The 15,499-nt window shown below is 41.4% G+C and overlaps 1 protein-coding gene across 27 annotated transcripts in view; it reads right to left on the minus strand.

The window, feature by feature from the left end:
* Positions 1 to 15,499, minus strand: part of mtmr3 (myotubularin related protein 3) — a 93,324-nt gene that overhangs the window by 73,508 nt on the left and 4,317 nt on the right. For 26 of the 27 annotated variants that reach the window (XR_013817399.1, XR_013817400.1, XR_013817401.1 and 23 more), the window contains exons 2-3: positions 1,870 to 1,949; positions 1,562 to 1,640 (exon numbers count right to left, since the gene is read on the minus strand). Coding sequence is in view for 12 of the 27 variants with exons in the window: in XM_079828155.1 (XP_079684281.1) it covers positions 1,562 to 1,564 (3 nt within the window). In the remaining 15 variants the exon portion in view is untranslated. Of the gene's footprint in view, positions 1 to 429; positions 450 to 1,561; positions 1,641 to 1,869; positions 1,950 to 15,499 lie in introns of those variants that run through there. The other variant, XM_079828160.1, reaches the window with a different exon arrangement.

Consider the following 15,499-nt stretch of genomic DNA (forward strand, 5'->3'; position numbering starts at 1 on the left):
AAACGCGGCTACTGATGACACGAGCACACACTGATGACACGAGCACACACTGATGACACGAGCACACATCCACTCATTCATCCTGTCTGTCTAAAGCATTGATCTGGTGGAGACAGACATCAGGACGGGCGGTGACACTGTCTGAGCGCCGCTCATTTCAGCTGATAAGAGCCTGAGAAATCAATCAGCAGCTTCCGATTCAGCATTTGACCCAGTGCCTGAGAGTCAGTGAACGAGAGAGATGGTGTGTGTGTGTGTGTGTGTGTGTGTGTGTGTGTGTGTGTGTGTGTGTGTGTGTGTGTGTGTGTGTGTGTGTGTGTGTGTGTTACCATAGCACTGGTGAAGGAGTGCTGGAGAACGAGAGAGATGGTGTGTGTGTGTGTGTGTGTGTGTGTGTGTGTGTGTGTGTGTGTGTGTGTGTGTGTTTACCATAGCCCCGGTGAAGGAGTGCGGGAGAACGAGAGAGATGGTGTGTGTGTGTGTGTGTGTGTGTGTGTGTGTGTTTACCATAGCCCCGGTGAAGGAGTGCTGGAGAACGAGAGAGATGGTGTGTGTGTGTGTGTGTGTGTGTGTGTGTGTTTGTGTGTGTGTGTTTACCATAGCCCCGGTGAAGGAGTGCTGGAGAACGAGAGAGATGGTGTGTGTGTGTGTGTGTGTGTGTGTGTGTGTGTGTGTGTGTGTGTGTGTGTGTGTGTGTGTGTGTGTGTGTGTGTGTGTGTGTGTGTGTGTGTGTGTGTGTTTACCATAGCCCCGGTGAAGGAGTGCTGGAGAACGAGAGAGATGGTGTGTGTGTGTGTGTGTGTGTGTGTGTGTGTGTGTGTGTGTGTGTGTGTGTGTGTTTACCATAGCCCCAGTGAAGGAGTGCGGGAGAACGAGAGAGATGGTGTGTGTGTGTGTGTGTGTGTGTGTGTGTGTGTGTGTGTGTGTGTGTGTGTGTGTGTGTGTGTGTGTGTTTACCATAGCCCCAGTGAAGGAGTGCGGGAGAACGAGAGAGATGGTGTGTGTGTGTGTGTGTGTGTGTGTGTGTGTGTGTGTGTTTACCATAGCCCCAGTGAAGGAGTGCGGGAGAACGAGAGAGATGGTGTGTGTGTGTGTGTGTGTGTGTGTGTGTGTGTGTGTGTTTACCATAGCCCCAGTGAAGGAGTGCTGGAGAACGAGAGAGATGGTGTGTGTGTGTGTGTGTGTGTGTGTGTGTGTGTGTGTGTGTGTTTACCATAGCCCCGGTGAAGGAGTGCTGGAGAACGAGAGAGATGGTGTGTGTGTGTGTGTGTGTGTGTGTGTGTGTTTACCATAGCCCCAGTGAAGGAGTGCGGGAGAACGAGAGAGATGGTGTGTGTGTGTGTGTGTGTGTGTGTGTGTTTACCATAGCCCCAGTGAAGGAGTGCGGGAGAACGAGAGAGATGGTGTGTGTGTGTGTGTGTGTGTGTGTGTGTGTGTGTGTGTGTGTGTGTGTGTGTGTGTGTGTGTGTGTGTGTGTTTACCATAGCCCCGGTGAAGGAGTGCTGGGGAACGAGAGAGATGGTGTGTGTGTGTGTGTGTGTGTGTGTGTGTGTGTGTTTACCATAGCCCCGGTGAAGGAGTGCGGGAGCAACACTGGTGTGTCTTCAACCACTCGTCTGCTCTCTCTCCCAGACTTCAGTCTGCATGAAGAAAAAACATCACTGAGAACATCATTATGATAAAATGAACTTTTAATTTGTCTAATACTTTCCTAAATGATGTAATGTAATTAGTTTGTATTTAGTTATTACAATTTGTGGTTGAAATGTTGGTTTCTCTGAACAACAAAGCAGCTGCTTCAGAGGAAATACAAACACACTAAGCCATATTCACTACGCCCTAACCCAAACACACACACTTAGATCTTACCAAACTCCCAAACAATGAGCTGAGGTTAGTTTGGGACGATCCCACGCTGGTGCGGTCACTCAGAGCTATGGCATTGAAACCTGTGGAGAGGAGAAAAAGAGAGACTTTAACTTTCATGCCCTCGCTCTCCATTCCAAACATCTCTGACAAAACAGCGGGTGAAATCGAGTCAGTGAAGAGGCTATCGCTCTCTGAAAAAAATGTACACAGTCACTCATCTCCAGAGTCATAAACGCATCAGGAACAGATTTCAGGCTTAATCACAACTGGTTGACTTGCATAACATCACTTATTTACCTGCAAAAAAGTTATGAGGACACTAAAACTACACAGACACAAAACTCTTATATCAATAAACTGTAATATCTAGGGGTGTAACGGTACACGTAATCGTACCGAACCGTTTCGGTCCAGGGCTCTCGGTTCGAATGCATTTCGATACAGGCTACTTTAAAGGTCCTGTTCTTCGTGATCCCATTTTTCAAACTTTAGTTAGTGTGTAATGTTGCTGTTAGAGCATAAATAATACCTGTAAAATTATAAAGCTCAAAGTTCAATGCCAAGCGAGATATTTTATTTAACAGAAGTTCCCTCTCGAAGCCTACAGCGAACGGCCGGTTTGTTCTACTGCACTTCCTGCTTTAAAGACGTCAGTAGAACAGTTTGTTGACTAAACTCCGCCCACAAGAATACGCAAAAAAGGGGGCGTGGTCTTGTTGCTCTCCCTCGTGGAGAAGAGGAAGTGTTGCGTTTGTAGAGTGTGTTTGTCGCCATGTCGTCGAGACGCTGTTATTTTTAATCCCAGAGTCAAATCCTCTTTCTTTGGCCAGGGACACTGTAGTTTGAGCGCGTTCATCTCCCCGTTATGGTAAGAGGCGCGACCTTTCCGGGAAACGTGCGCTAAGCTGCTGTCCAATCACAACACGGGAACCGCTGGCCCAATCAGAACTCGTTACGTATTTCTGAGTAGAATACGGACTTCATAGAATAAGGAAATCATCAAGCCGTTTTTAGGACAGTGAAAACAGCGGTATACAGATCAGTACATTGTGTGAAAAATACTGTGTTTTTTTACACGCGAAACATGAACACGTGTTATATTGCACACTGTAAACACAATCAAAGCTTCAAAAACACAGGAAAAACGGGACCTTTAACATATTAAGTTCGGGCCGCGAGTTTGTCTGGGCTAAGCGTGCTAGGCGAAAGTGCGAGGCGGAGAGAGGGCGTGATTTGTTTTCCCCAAACCAGTCCAGCGGAAATCCCGCCCGTCACTGTAACCTTAAAGCAGCACTAGGTAACTTTTGCTCTCGGGTCCCCCTACAGTTGGGAAACAGTATTGTCCTCTACTACTATCGTAAACTCTGTCATTCTACATCAGCGGATGCATCGCACGTGCATTTGTTGACATGACAGCTATGATAGCCCTGAACACTGCAGGAGTTCTGCTTGCGTCGCGTGTGAAATGTCTTCATCCCAGGTACAGTGGCATATGTTTCAGCATGTCGTATGAATATAATTTCATGGGTTTTATTTTTTTCAAACGCCAAATGATCGCGATACTCACGTTTACAAGCCAGCGTCATTATAGTAGCCTAGTCTATTGGTTCCCGTTTTACAGAATCTATGATACTTCAATTCAATGTTTGAGTGGTAGGTAATAACCATATATCATCAATATTATAATATCAAGCTACCCTAGATGAATCTGCAAATTTGAAAAATCGATTTGCATTATAGCTTGAGGCAAGACAAATAAACCAATATCACAGACATGTTAGGTATCCTAAAATATGATTTTGTATGTATTACGTATTTTCTTGCAAGAATGTAGCCCCTCCTCCTCCAGCTCACGCCCGCGAGCAAACGCCGGCCCAATGTTGATCCTCCTGCCTTTAATCCCATCACTTTCTCGTTTCCTCTTTTTGCTTTCCTCCGACAAAACCTTTGCTTTCTTATTTTTCTGTGCTGCTTCGGCCATGACTATAACATTTGGCGAACAAATGATAGTTTGGCTCGCACGTCTGAATTTAAGGAAGTGGGGGTGGTGGTGGAAGTGACGTATATGCTGTAAAGCAGTCGAATTTTGTAGTTCTTTTTTTTCTCGGGTTACTACCCGAAACCCGAAGTTTAAAAGTACGATTAAAAACGATACAGACCCCGTCAGGCTATGGCAGACGTGTCATTCAACCTATTGTAAGTCGATGTATCATCACAAGAGTTTTGAAAATATATTATGAAGGTTGAAAAGTTACCTAGTGCTGCTTTAACCAATGAAATTAGCTGTAGGGCGGGATTTCCGCCCAGCCTCTGGCTAGTGAATGTAATCATGGCCAATGCTAATGAAAAGACCCTCCCTTATCATTAAAGGGTTAGTTCACCCAAAAATGAAAATTCTGTCATTAATTACTCACCCTCATGTCGTTGGACACCCGTAAGACCTCCGTTCATATTCGGAACACAAATGAAGATATTTTAGTGTAAAGCTGATGCTGAGAAAGGCTTCACACAGGCCTCCATTGGCATTCAGTACATTGACACTTCCAAGATCCATGAAAGGCACTTAAAACGTCGTTACAAAGTCTATCTCACCACAGTGGCTCTACAATAATCTTACGATGCGACGACAATAGTTTTTGTGCGCAAAAAAAAATCAAAATAACACCTTTATCCAACTTGTTCTCGACTTCCGTGTGTGCCTCCACGACGCATGCGCGAGAATATGACGTAGCGCCGGTGTTTGGGAATCGATGAAATACACACTTAAGCCCCATTTTGAGCACTACGCCGAGACCTAAAGCACGATCAATGTAGAATTCAACAGCTTAGACACGCGTGTCTTCCTCTGCTCGTAAACAAATCTCTTCTGGGTCATGTGTCCGAACGCCGGATCTGCGTCATATTCTCGCGCATGCGTCGTGGAGGCACACACGGAAGTCGAGAACAAGTTGGATAAAGGTGTTATTTTGATTTTTTTTTGCGCACAAAAACTATTGTCGTCGCATCGTAAGATTATTGTAGAGCCACTGTGGTGAGATAGACTTTGTAACGACGTTTTAAGTGCCTTTCATGGATCTTGGAAGTGTCAATGTACTGAATGCCAATGGAGGCCTATCTGAAGCCTTTCTCAGCATCAGCTTTACACTAAAATATCTTCATTTGTGTTCCGAATATGAACGGAGGTCTTACGGGTGTCCAACGACATGAGGGTGAGTAATTAATGACAGAATTTTCATTTTTGGGTGAACTAACCCTTTAAGGTCTCCTGTTTGGGAACACTTCGGTTTCGTGGCGAATTACGACAACAGACAAAGACATGTGGATAAGATGAAAGCAGTGTGCAGACATTGTTCAGTAGTGATTGGGTACGTTTCTGGAAACACGTCAAATTTGCTAACCCATCTGAAACGGCACCACGCAAATGTGAATATCACTGCTACGAGGAAACAAACGCGTGTAGTGCAAACGCAGCTCCCGTCGTCATTTAACCCTTGTGTTATGTTGCGGGTCAATTTGACCCGTTTTGATTTTTAAGTTGTCAGAAATATCAGTTAACCTATGTTTTTTTTCTTTAAATTTTGTGACTTTTTCTCATTTAGGGTCATGAACATGCATGCAAAGTTTCAACCTGCTGATGTGTTTTGACATATACACACAAAAGTACTGTTACGTTCGTGATGATCACGGGTCAATTTGACCTGCATATTTTAATGTTCTAAGGCAATTGTAGAGACCCAAAATAATAACATTTCTTGGTTATATTTTGTTATTTTCGTTTTTTACTAACCTATGAAGCTAAAAAAATTAGCTTTTCCCCATTTTTTTCAATACAGAAATATTTTTTGTATGCCACAAATGGTAAAAATGAGCTATAATTTCTTTTTTCAATCTATCTGAAATACTATCTAACCTACATTGTTTTTCTTGAAATTGTGTGACCTTTTCTCATTTAGGGTCATTAATATGCATTAGACATGTGCCGGTAAACGGTAATACGATATACCGCAATAATGAATATGCACAATATAGTTATCGTGGGCACGTCAAAATACCGTGAATAATTATTTATTACGAATTATTCCGATTTTTAGAATGAATTTTAAGAACACTTTACCCATCAACCGTTTAAAATGAACAACACGTCAAAGAGGAACGCGCACTGATGTAAATAGACCGTGCATGAGCCGAGCACATGGCGGAATGAGACACGCTGAAGTGCACATTCATTCTTCGACAGCAGAGGGCGCTGACGGAACAGCAGAAATGCAGTCGTTTCCCCAGTAATCACATAACCTAATACATAATACTTAAAGACTTAAGGCTATTCATTTTCAAACTTGCATTTTATTTTTTAATCTGGACTAAATTACATGCCCTAGATATTGTTTGAATATGTTCTGACTGTTGTTCAATCACACACTTTACAAGGCTCCAGTATTTAACATTAGTTCCTTCATTAACAAACTGACAATGAAAAATACTTCTAAAGCATGTATTAATCTATGTTAAATGTACATTTCAGCATACCTATTGTTCTTTATAATTCTTTTGCACTTTAATCTGTTTTAAATATTTCTTTACTTTATAAATTTTTGTGTATTGCTTTATTGTATTTAAATGTTTGGTTCTTTTGTTATAAGAAAGTGATTTAACCTATTGAAGTATGACAACACTTTTTTTGCAACTTATTTCAATATCGTGATAATACCGTATACCGTGATAAAAGCTTCAGCAATTAATCGCAACATGAAAATTTGATACCGGCACATGCCTAATATGCATGCAAACATGCTGATGCGTTGTGAAATGTGCATATCAAAATTTGATACACTCTTGCTGTTTGTGGGTAAAAGTCAGAGCACGCGTCATAGTTTGGCACCGCATCACAAATGACGAATCTATCGCTATTTATCTACTGCTCTGTCATCTCTTTTGAAAATCAGTCACCAAATATGAAAATTAGAGTCTGAAAGCTTTAAAATGCTATATAGTTGGTCAAGATTACTTTAGGTTTAGACTAAGATATTATTGTTCTAAATGTATAAAGGCAAGAGTCCCAAGGGCCAATCTTAAAAATAGTGGTTAAAAGTATTTTTATAAATCGTAAATTCAGATATTTATCTATATATATTAGATATTTTTGATATTAAAAGTGAATTGTTTGTACCTGATTGTATGTGTTTTTTCATAGTGTGATTTTTGGGGAATTGTATTGAATCCAATTAGGGTCAATTTGACCCGGACCATAAGGAGTGTAATCAGAAATCCAACAGTGCACGAGGGTTAAACAGCCTCTCGCTGGTAGTTCAGATCGGGCCAAAGCAATAACAAATGCCATTGGTGTTTTTATTGCAGCGGATCTACGACCATATTCAGTACTTGAAAATGCAGGCTTTAAACATATGCTGAAGGTGATTGAGCCCCGGTATGAAATTCCTTCTCGTCCGCAATTCAGTCAGTGAAGCTGGACTGGGCCCCCAAATCTCATGTTTTGCACACACTATTAATTTAGCATCACAGAAAGCAACAGGACTCAACCAGGTATTAAGAGTGCTAGGTAGAGTCAGAAGGGATGTGTCCTTTTTTCACCGTAGCCCAACAGCGGCACACATATTGGAGAGCTAACAGGAGATGCTTAATATACCAAAGCATTCCCTTATTCATGATGTTACCGCCCGCTGGAACTCCAGTTATGATATGCTTGAGAGGTACATTGAACAACAAGCGGCACTGACAGAAAAGGCCCTCAAGAAGAACAAAGACATAGCCACATTGTCTGACCAGGATGTGAGAATGGCAGAGGAGGTAATGGAGGTCCTTAAACCACTAAAAATCCTCACAACACTGATGAGCACTGAATCCACACCTTCAGTATCAATGATCCTGCCCCTCAAAACCACAGTGCTCAGTTCTATGGAACCCAAAGAAAAAGACAGTCCAACTGTGAGAGACATCAGAGAAAACCTGGAGAACCGATACTCATGACTTCCTCCACAAATGCCCAGTTCTTGACCCAAGGTTCACATAATCTACAACAGCCTCATCACAGAGATTGTAACCATGGAAGAACAGGTATTCATTTTCTTCTTGTGCATAAAATGTCTTCATCGCTTAATTTGAAACACTTGCTGCTATAGTGTCAGTAGTAATAATTACATATTAACGTGTTTGTCATTTTATTATGCAGAGTGAGGAGGCCACTGGGACAACAGCAGCCAGTTCATCTCCAGGGAGAGAAAACCCAGAGGCGTCTGAATCATCTCCTCCTGTAAAGAAGACAGCCATGGCACAACTGTATTTGGTGAGCTCTTCAAGACTCAGGTGGGAAAGAAGCCTACTTTGCAGCTGGTGAAGGAAGAGGTTAGCTCATACAAGACAGTGGACTGCATTTCACTTGCATGGTGGAGGACCAATGAGCCCACATATCCACATATTGCCAAGTTAGCAAAGTGCTACCTCTGTACCTAGTGAGAGGGTATTTTCCACAGCTGGAGACATCGTAACTGCCAGCAGATCTGCCCTTTCTGAAGACAATGTAGACAAGTTCATTTTTCTGACAAAAAACATGAAAGTTGAATGAAACTGAACAGGGCTATAAGCTGGAATTGTAATGTTGTTCTTTAGACAATGTGTGGAAAAGTTAGGTTCTTAAAAAAAAGAAAGAAATCTGAGCAGGCCTACAACCTGGGATTGTTAATGCTGTGCGGTAATCGATAGTTATTTTTTATATATTTTTATTTTATATATATATACAGGGCTCGACATTAAGCCTGTTCACACGCTTGTCCTTCGGACAAGTAAATCTGTCATTCACAGTCCGAGTAAAACATTTGCTTGTCCGGATTTGTTTTGTAAATATAATCTATTCTGAAGCAAGATTCTCTCCAGTGTTCAATCAGCTTTGACATATTTAAATCTGCATATTTGTACCTTTTTATAAAGGGCATTTTTCCATAATCTTATTAAATATAGGCTATGCTTCGGCTTTCCTTTTATATTCTTAAATTTGATCAATAAATTAAATTAGAATAAGACACTATAGGCTGTTACCAATCAAATTAAATCATTTACACTGAAAAATTACAACTGCATTAAATAATGTTATGAGATTATTTTAAATATTTTTGAATATACAAATAAGAAATGTTGGAAAGATGAAACTAAAGCACCACCAGTAGGGGGCAGCATGTGACCGTCTGAATGAGCGAGTCATTGAGTCGATTCAGTGAAACGGTTGATTCATTCAAGAATTTGGCAGTAGTTTACAAAAAGGTAATTTAATCTATGATTCAACCGATTCATTAAAACGCTGAATCATTCACGAACACACACTGATGCTGTGAGACGGGTTATGGTTCTGCTGTGATATTTGTTTGGAACGATTTTCACTGCTGAAATAGAACAAAAACAGTCCATATTGCTTTTAAAATGTAAGTGACTAAATGTTAAATTGTTTATGGAGCTGGCGTATGAGATCAGTGTCATTTTCAGTCGTGATGGTATTCAGGAAAACACACTCTTGTTAGTGTGATGTTGCTTAACTGTATCATATGTTATAAATATCAAAACTACACAATTTTAACCGTGTATGTTCACTGAGTTTCTGTGTGTGAGCGGCGCTCATTTGTTCTCGATTTTCTCCTCGAGAAGCTGCACGAGCCTCAACAGCTCAACCTAGTTAACGTCAGTTCGTTTTATATTATCCACTATCGATCTCCACTTACACTGATCCAGAATCATTATTGCACTTTGGTGATTTCCTAGTTATTTTTTGTTTTGACGTTTTAACCCGGATACTTGTCCGTCGGGCAAGTAAAATTGTTTTTTACTTGCCCCTTCAAAAAATCCACTTGTCCCGGACAAGCGGACAAGCGTTAATGTCGAGCCCTGTATATATATTTTTTTTTTTACAAAATTGTATATTTTGTTGAATTGAGAATTATTTTATTTATTGGAGAATTTCTGTTTTATTTTTATATATTTCTTTATTTATGCCAAGCAGGCATTACATTTAAAATTGTGTTAAAAAATGTAACTGTTGATGTTTACAAATACAAACGTTAATAATAAACAAGCTATTTTATGTTTTGCATTTCTTTACCCTAACTGTACCGAAATTGAACCGAACCGTGACTTAACAACCGAGGTATAAAATGTGTGTACTGTTACACCCCTAGTAATATCACAGTTTGCTTGGAAGACAACCACAAACACCCCCGCAGCTCAAATACTCATGAAAAGCTGCATTCTGTCATCGGTTTCTCTGGAAGAGTATCAGCACACAACACCAGCCGCTTTACTAGCCTTCCTGCTATCGGTCAAGCTCTGCTAACTAAAGGATGCATAAAGAATGGGATGATTCGGTTCCGCAGAAGACAACAAAACCCGAGTTGTCCTAGCCTAAACAGAGCAGCAGTGAAGCGTGTCCTGTGTGTCTCCTGAGAGTCAGGAGGGAGTTTAGCTGCTTCATGGCCAGAGGGCAACACCATCCCTACACAACAACACTCAAAGGCCACACTAAAGCCGTCTGCAATCCACTGATAAACATATCTCCAACAGGCAAATGCTCATGTTTACTGCAGTCCAGGGTCTGTCTTCAATCTGATTGGCCCTCATGATCTGAACAGATCACATGGATCACATGAGTACATGCAAACGGTTCAACATGAAAAAGTCTGTTTTCATCCTGGCCTGTCTCAGAAACACCAGCTTCCCGGAGAACTGTCCACTCCCGCTGAGGTCACCTGACTGCAGGTGTACAGGAGAATCATTCAGCCTTTCCTGCCCGTCTCAGGTGTCCCTCTTACTGTCCTGAAGGTCAATCTGCTTCATTCCTGAACCACCGCTGGGACGGATTCGCTTTCATTTTACTAACACACCAACCGACAACATAAACTATTAAAAAGCACCTATTATTGCATTTAAAATGTTCCAAATATTGTTTTAGAAGTCCCAACAACAGTTTTGCATGCATGCAATGACAAAAAAGACTTTAGTTTTCTTATAATATGCATTTATTTTTACCTGTTTTGACAGCGATTCTCAAATGATTCCTTTAGTGATTCACTTTTCAAAACCCCGCCTTTACGTGACGCTGATCTGCGGTGATTGGTCCGATGACCCAGTCAGTTGTGATTGGTTTAGTCTGTGCAGATATTTTCGGAAACGGAACGCCCATCAAAGTCTTATACTGAGAGTAATTTGTTAATATGTGTCAGGAGTTATGAATATGAAAACCGCGTCGGTACCGTTTGATTGTAATATGAGCCTCAGCTGATCTCATTCATTAAAAAACTCCTCTATTCTCCTCACGAAGACTCGCGACAAATCAACATCCCTCAGGGCTTTTAGTTCAAAAGTGTGCAGATGAGGAGAAATATTGATAGATTCTCATATGTCTGTGTCAAATTTCTAAACAGAGGAGTATTTTTTATTCAATACTTCCTCAAAATGCGCCTAATCATGAGCGATGGAGACTCTTATGTGTTGTTTTCAGCTCCTCCTGGCAGCCGGAGGGCGCTCTGAGCACATGTAGTCCATATATGATACACACAGACGAAGAAGATACCATGTGCCATAATAGAAGTCCATAATAAAAGAGATCGCGAAACATGCAAATAGAGACATTTGAAGACTAATAATCACACAATCGCGACGATGTATGGTTTGTCTTCAAGCCACTTAGTCTTCAAATGCTCATCCTTGGGCAAATAAAAAAAGTTTGCTTTTGAGTCTCACTTCAGAACACAGCGTCTCGCCGCCATGATGTTTCTAGTTTTCACTGGCGTCTTGGAGCGCAATAAGTGGGCGTATCGTATTCAAATAACTTGACAAGTTGACGTCATCTAGTCAGAGAAAAAGCTTCGGTCTTCTAAAGATTCTTAAAAATGACTCAGAGTCGACTCTTATAACTATATATGCGGTGCACTGTCATATTTCAAACTTTGCAGGATGTTTTTGTTCACTTAGATCTATGTTACACACTACATGAAAGGTACATTTCAAAATTCTATGATAGGTGCTCTTTAACCCTCAGAAACAGACTAAAGTCCTATAGTCTTGGACCACTCCGATGAACGCTCGGTTTTTAATTTTTAAAAATGACCCGAGGGAAGGATGAGGGTAAATGCACAACACACTCCTTATTGTCCTGTTTTAATGTCAAAGGGCACATTCATGGATGGCACATATCTATATTTTGCTGTCATTACAGTGTTTCCCCTACCATTGTTTTGGAGGGGCGGCCCGCCCTCCCAAAACGACCCCCCGCCCCCCCTGAATGAATGACAAAAATTATTTGTCATTACGGTCGACAATAAGAATTGCCAGATGGTCCAGTGCCAGCGTGAAAGACACTCGGGCCAGAGCTGCAGCTTCACGGAAACTGATCATTTGCGCATTTTAAAGCCTTGCCAATTTAAATATTCAAGCGCTCATAGACGAGAAAGTGTCTCTCAGTTTGATACTCGCGAAGCAACACACATAAGCACGGCCACGCGTCTCACAGCGCGCGAATATTCACACAAAATTATATCAAAATGACTGTCTTGTTGAGTATCATAGTCGGTTAGGTCTTTTAAATGAACGTAAACATGAAATTTGCCAGTCACCGCCAGCATTTATGGTCATTTTCACAAGTTTTAATGGCCCACAGAATATCTAAACATGCAATATATCAAAAGAGAGAACAGACCCACTGTTTTATTCCAGCTTCATACATTATTTTTTTAATCAACACTTGAATGTTGCAAGTTTCATGTAAAAGCAACATTTTGAGCATAAAGCTGAGAAAATCACGTTTTTGTAAAAGACTAACGTTACGTCCGAACCAGAGCATGTGAGCGGAGTGGAGCGCGAGTGAGCGGGCGGGTTTTGGACAGAGCGCAGAGCGGCATTTTTAAAAGGACAGAGCGTTGGTTTCCCGCTCACACCACGAGTCTGAAGCATGCTCAGTCAAGCCTGACCCAGAATCCATCTGTCTTGCACTGTCATCAACAGACTATTTTCATTCAAACCTCGGCTCACATTACTGCTCATAATGGAGTTCAAAATGTACTTCAAAAAAGAAAACGAGAAATCGTACAGGTGTACTATTAAAAAACAAACTAACAGTGATAATGGGGTACAAGAAAACGAATGTGGAGACATCGTTTCAGTAAGTAAAGATTCCTTTTGGAATCTAAAAAGGCACATCTCCCGAAAGCATGAAAGTGTGCTACGTGAACACGCACGGAATAAAGCAAAAGGTTAGCAAATTGAACTTGTAACAAAGTGTAAATTAAATATAGCGTAATATTCAAACTGATTTGTTTTGTCATTCAAGTAGGCCTAATGGTTCGTTTTATTTAATTTATGTCGTCCGTGAATTTGTATTTGATAGAGCGAGAGGAGGAACAGCAGCAACAGGAGAAAACTGTTGAGGAATTCAAAAGTTTCTTCACTGCACGCAAAGGCCCAACCATAACAAGGGAGAGAAAAAGAGAGCTGGATGTAGCATTTTTTTTTATTATTTACATGGACTATGAACCGCTGAGTAAAGGAGAATGCGAAGGGATGCAACTTTTCGCCAGCGCAGCTCAACCGGGCTACAAAACCGTACGCGACACGCTCATGCCACATGCTCTGGAAGAGATGGAAGCCAAACTGCAAGACCTACTGCAAAATGGTGATGGGCTCGTTCTGTCAGCAGACATTTGGACCAGTAGAAGAGGGCACAGCTTCCTTGGCATCGTGGCCAGTTTCATTGATGGGATGTTCCGGGGGCACACGGTTTTGTTGGGCTGTGAGCACATACAAGGGCACCACACCGCAGATCGTATTTATCAAAAGTATGAAAGTGTACTGAAATATTGGAACGTGCAACGACGTGTGATTCGTGTCGTTACTGACAGTGCCAGCAACATGATCAAGGCGTTTAACCTCCTCCCTGGCACTGAAGAGGAGGCGGAGGGTGAAGTGACCGCGGATGCCAGCAGCAGCGCTGAACACGAAGAGGAGGATGAGGAATAGGGTTGGGAACCGAGAACCGGTTCTTATGCAGAACCGAAACTGATTTTTGAAAAATACCAGAACCGTGCGAAATTCCTAAGTTTCGGTTCCGAAAACGGTTCTGGTGCAATGTGTGTGCGAAGCGCTGGAAGCGAGTGACAGCCAGTGTTGCCAGGTCCGTGGTTTTCCCGCGGAATTGGGCTACTTAAACACTGTTGACACGGGCTGTGTTTCATGTCCGCGGGTTGAAGCGATTGTGCAATTGTGCGGGTTTTGTTGTGAAAACCTGGCAACCCTGGCTCACCTCATCATGAATATTAATTACGTTGCCTGCCGCTTCCAGGAGTGCAGCAGTTCAGCACTGAAAGACCTCGCGCTACACATTTATGGTTTTGCGTCAGATATTTTCTCGTTGACCACCAGCATGGCGAAGAGAAAGTCACAAGTATGGATTCATTTCCAAAGAATGAATGATAATGAAGCAAAATGTAACACATGTGAAAAGTTAATAACATGCAAAGGAGGCTGCACTAGCAATTTGACAAAACATTTGCTACAGCACAGAGTGCCACAGGGCTTATACCAGATTTATAGTGAAAGGCCTATATATATATATATATTTGTCAACCGTTGAGTCACCATGGTTTAGGTAAGCGTTTAGGCACAATTACCTTTGTAATGCTGAATTGCAATTTATTATTTACAAGTTCACTGAATAACTGAATTACTATTAAATTAATATACAACTAATTAATAAATATAACTAATAAATATAATTTATAACTTGGTTTTATTCAGAGACAGAGAGATAAAATGTAATAAGACAATTTCAGAGGTGTTCATTTGAAAAAAAATGTGTTGCAAGAATGGCTTAATTAATACTGTAATATATGTACAGTACAGGACTTTTTTTGACATTGCCAACCTGTAAATTAATTTTAGAGCAAGTAATAAACACAAAATGGATTGTTTGAGTTGCGTATTGTGCCTTTTTCCTTTACCACTATTTGTTTAATAATTTTAATGGAACCGGAATCGGAACCGGAATCGTTAGGCGGAACCGCAACCAGAACCGGAACCGGAAAATTTCTCACGATTCCCAACCCTAATGAGGAACCACCGGTGCCCTCGCAAGTCAGTGTGGAAGTGATAACAACTAATGTAGAAACTATGATAAATCAGTACTTTACTGTGTCACATTTACATCTGAGATGCCCCATTCACATGCTTCAGCTAGCGATCAAAGATGCCGTTAACGAGCACGACAACATTAATAGGCTGTTAGTGAAAGTCGGCAAGCTGGTGAAAAGTGTACGCAAGAGCACCTGAACACAGAGGAAACAGACCAATTAGGGGTCCGCCCCACTCGATGGAGCAGCCAGCTTCGGATGATTCAGTCGGTCATCCGGTTGTTCCAAAAAAGACCCGTTATGGCAAAACAAACTCAAGTCTAATCTTGCTAACATCCCCCTGAATCAAGTACGCCAGCTGACGCACCTTGTCAGTGTGCTGACACCTCTGGCAGACCTCTGAGACAAAATGCAAAAAAAACTTATTTATTAAGCTTACATGGCTCAAAAACAATACTAGGCTTATTTTATTTATCAGTTTTTTTGTGGTGGGGCCAGTGAAAATTCTTGGA

The sequence above is a fragment of the Gobio gobio genome (genome assembly GCF_949357685.1).
Source record: "Gobio gobio genome assembly, chromosome: 10".
In the NCBI taxonomy this organism is placed as follows: Eukaryota; Metazoa; Chordata; class Actinopteri; order Cypriniformes; family Gobionidae; genus Gobio; species Gobio gobio.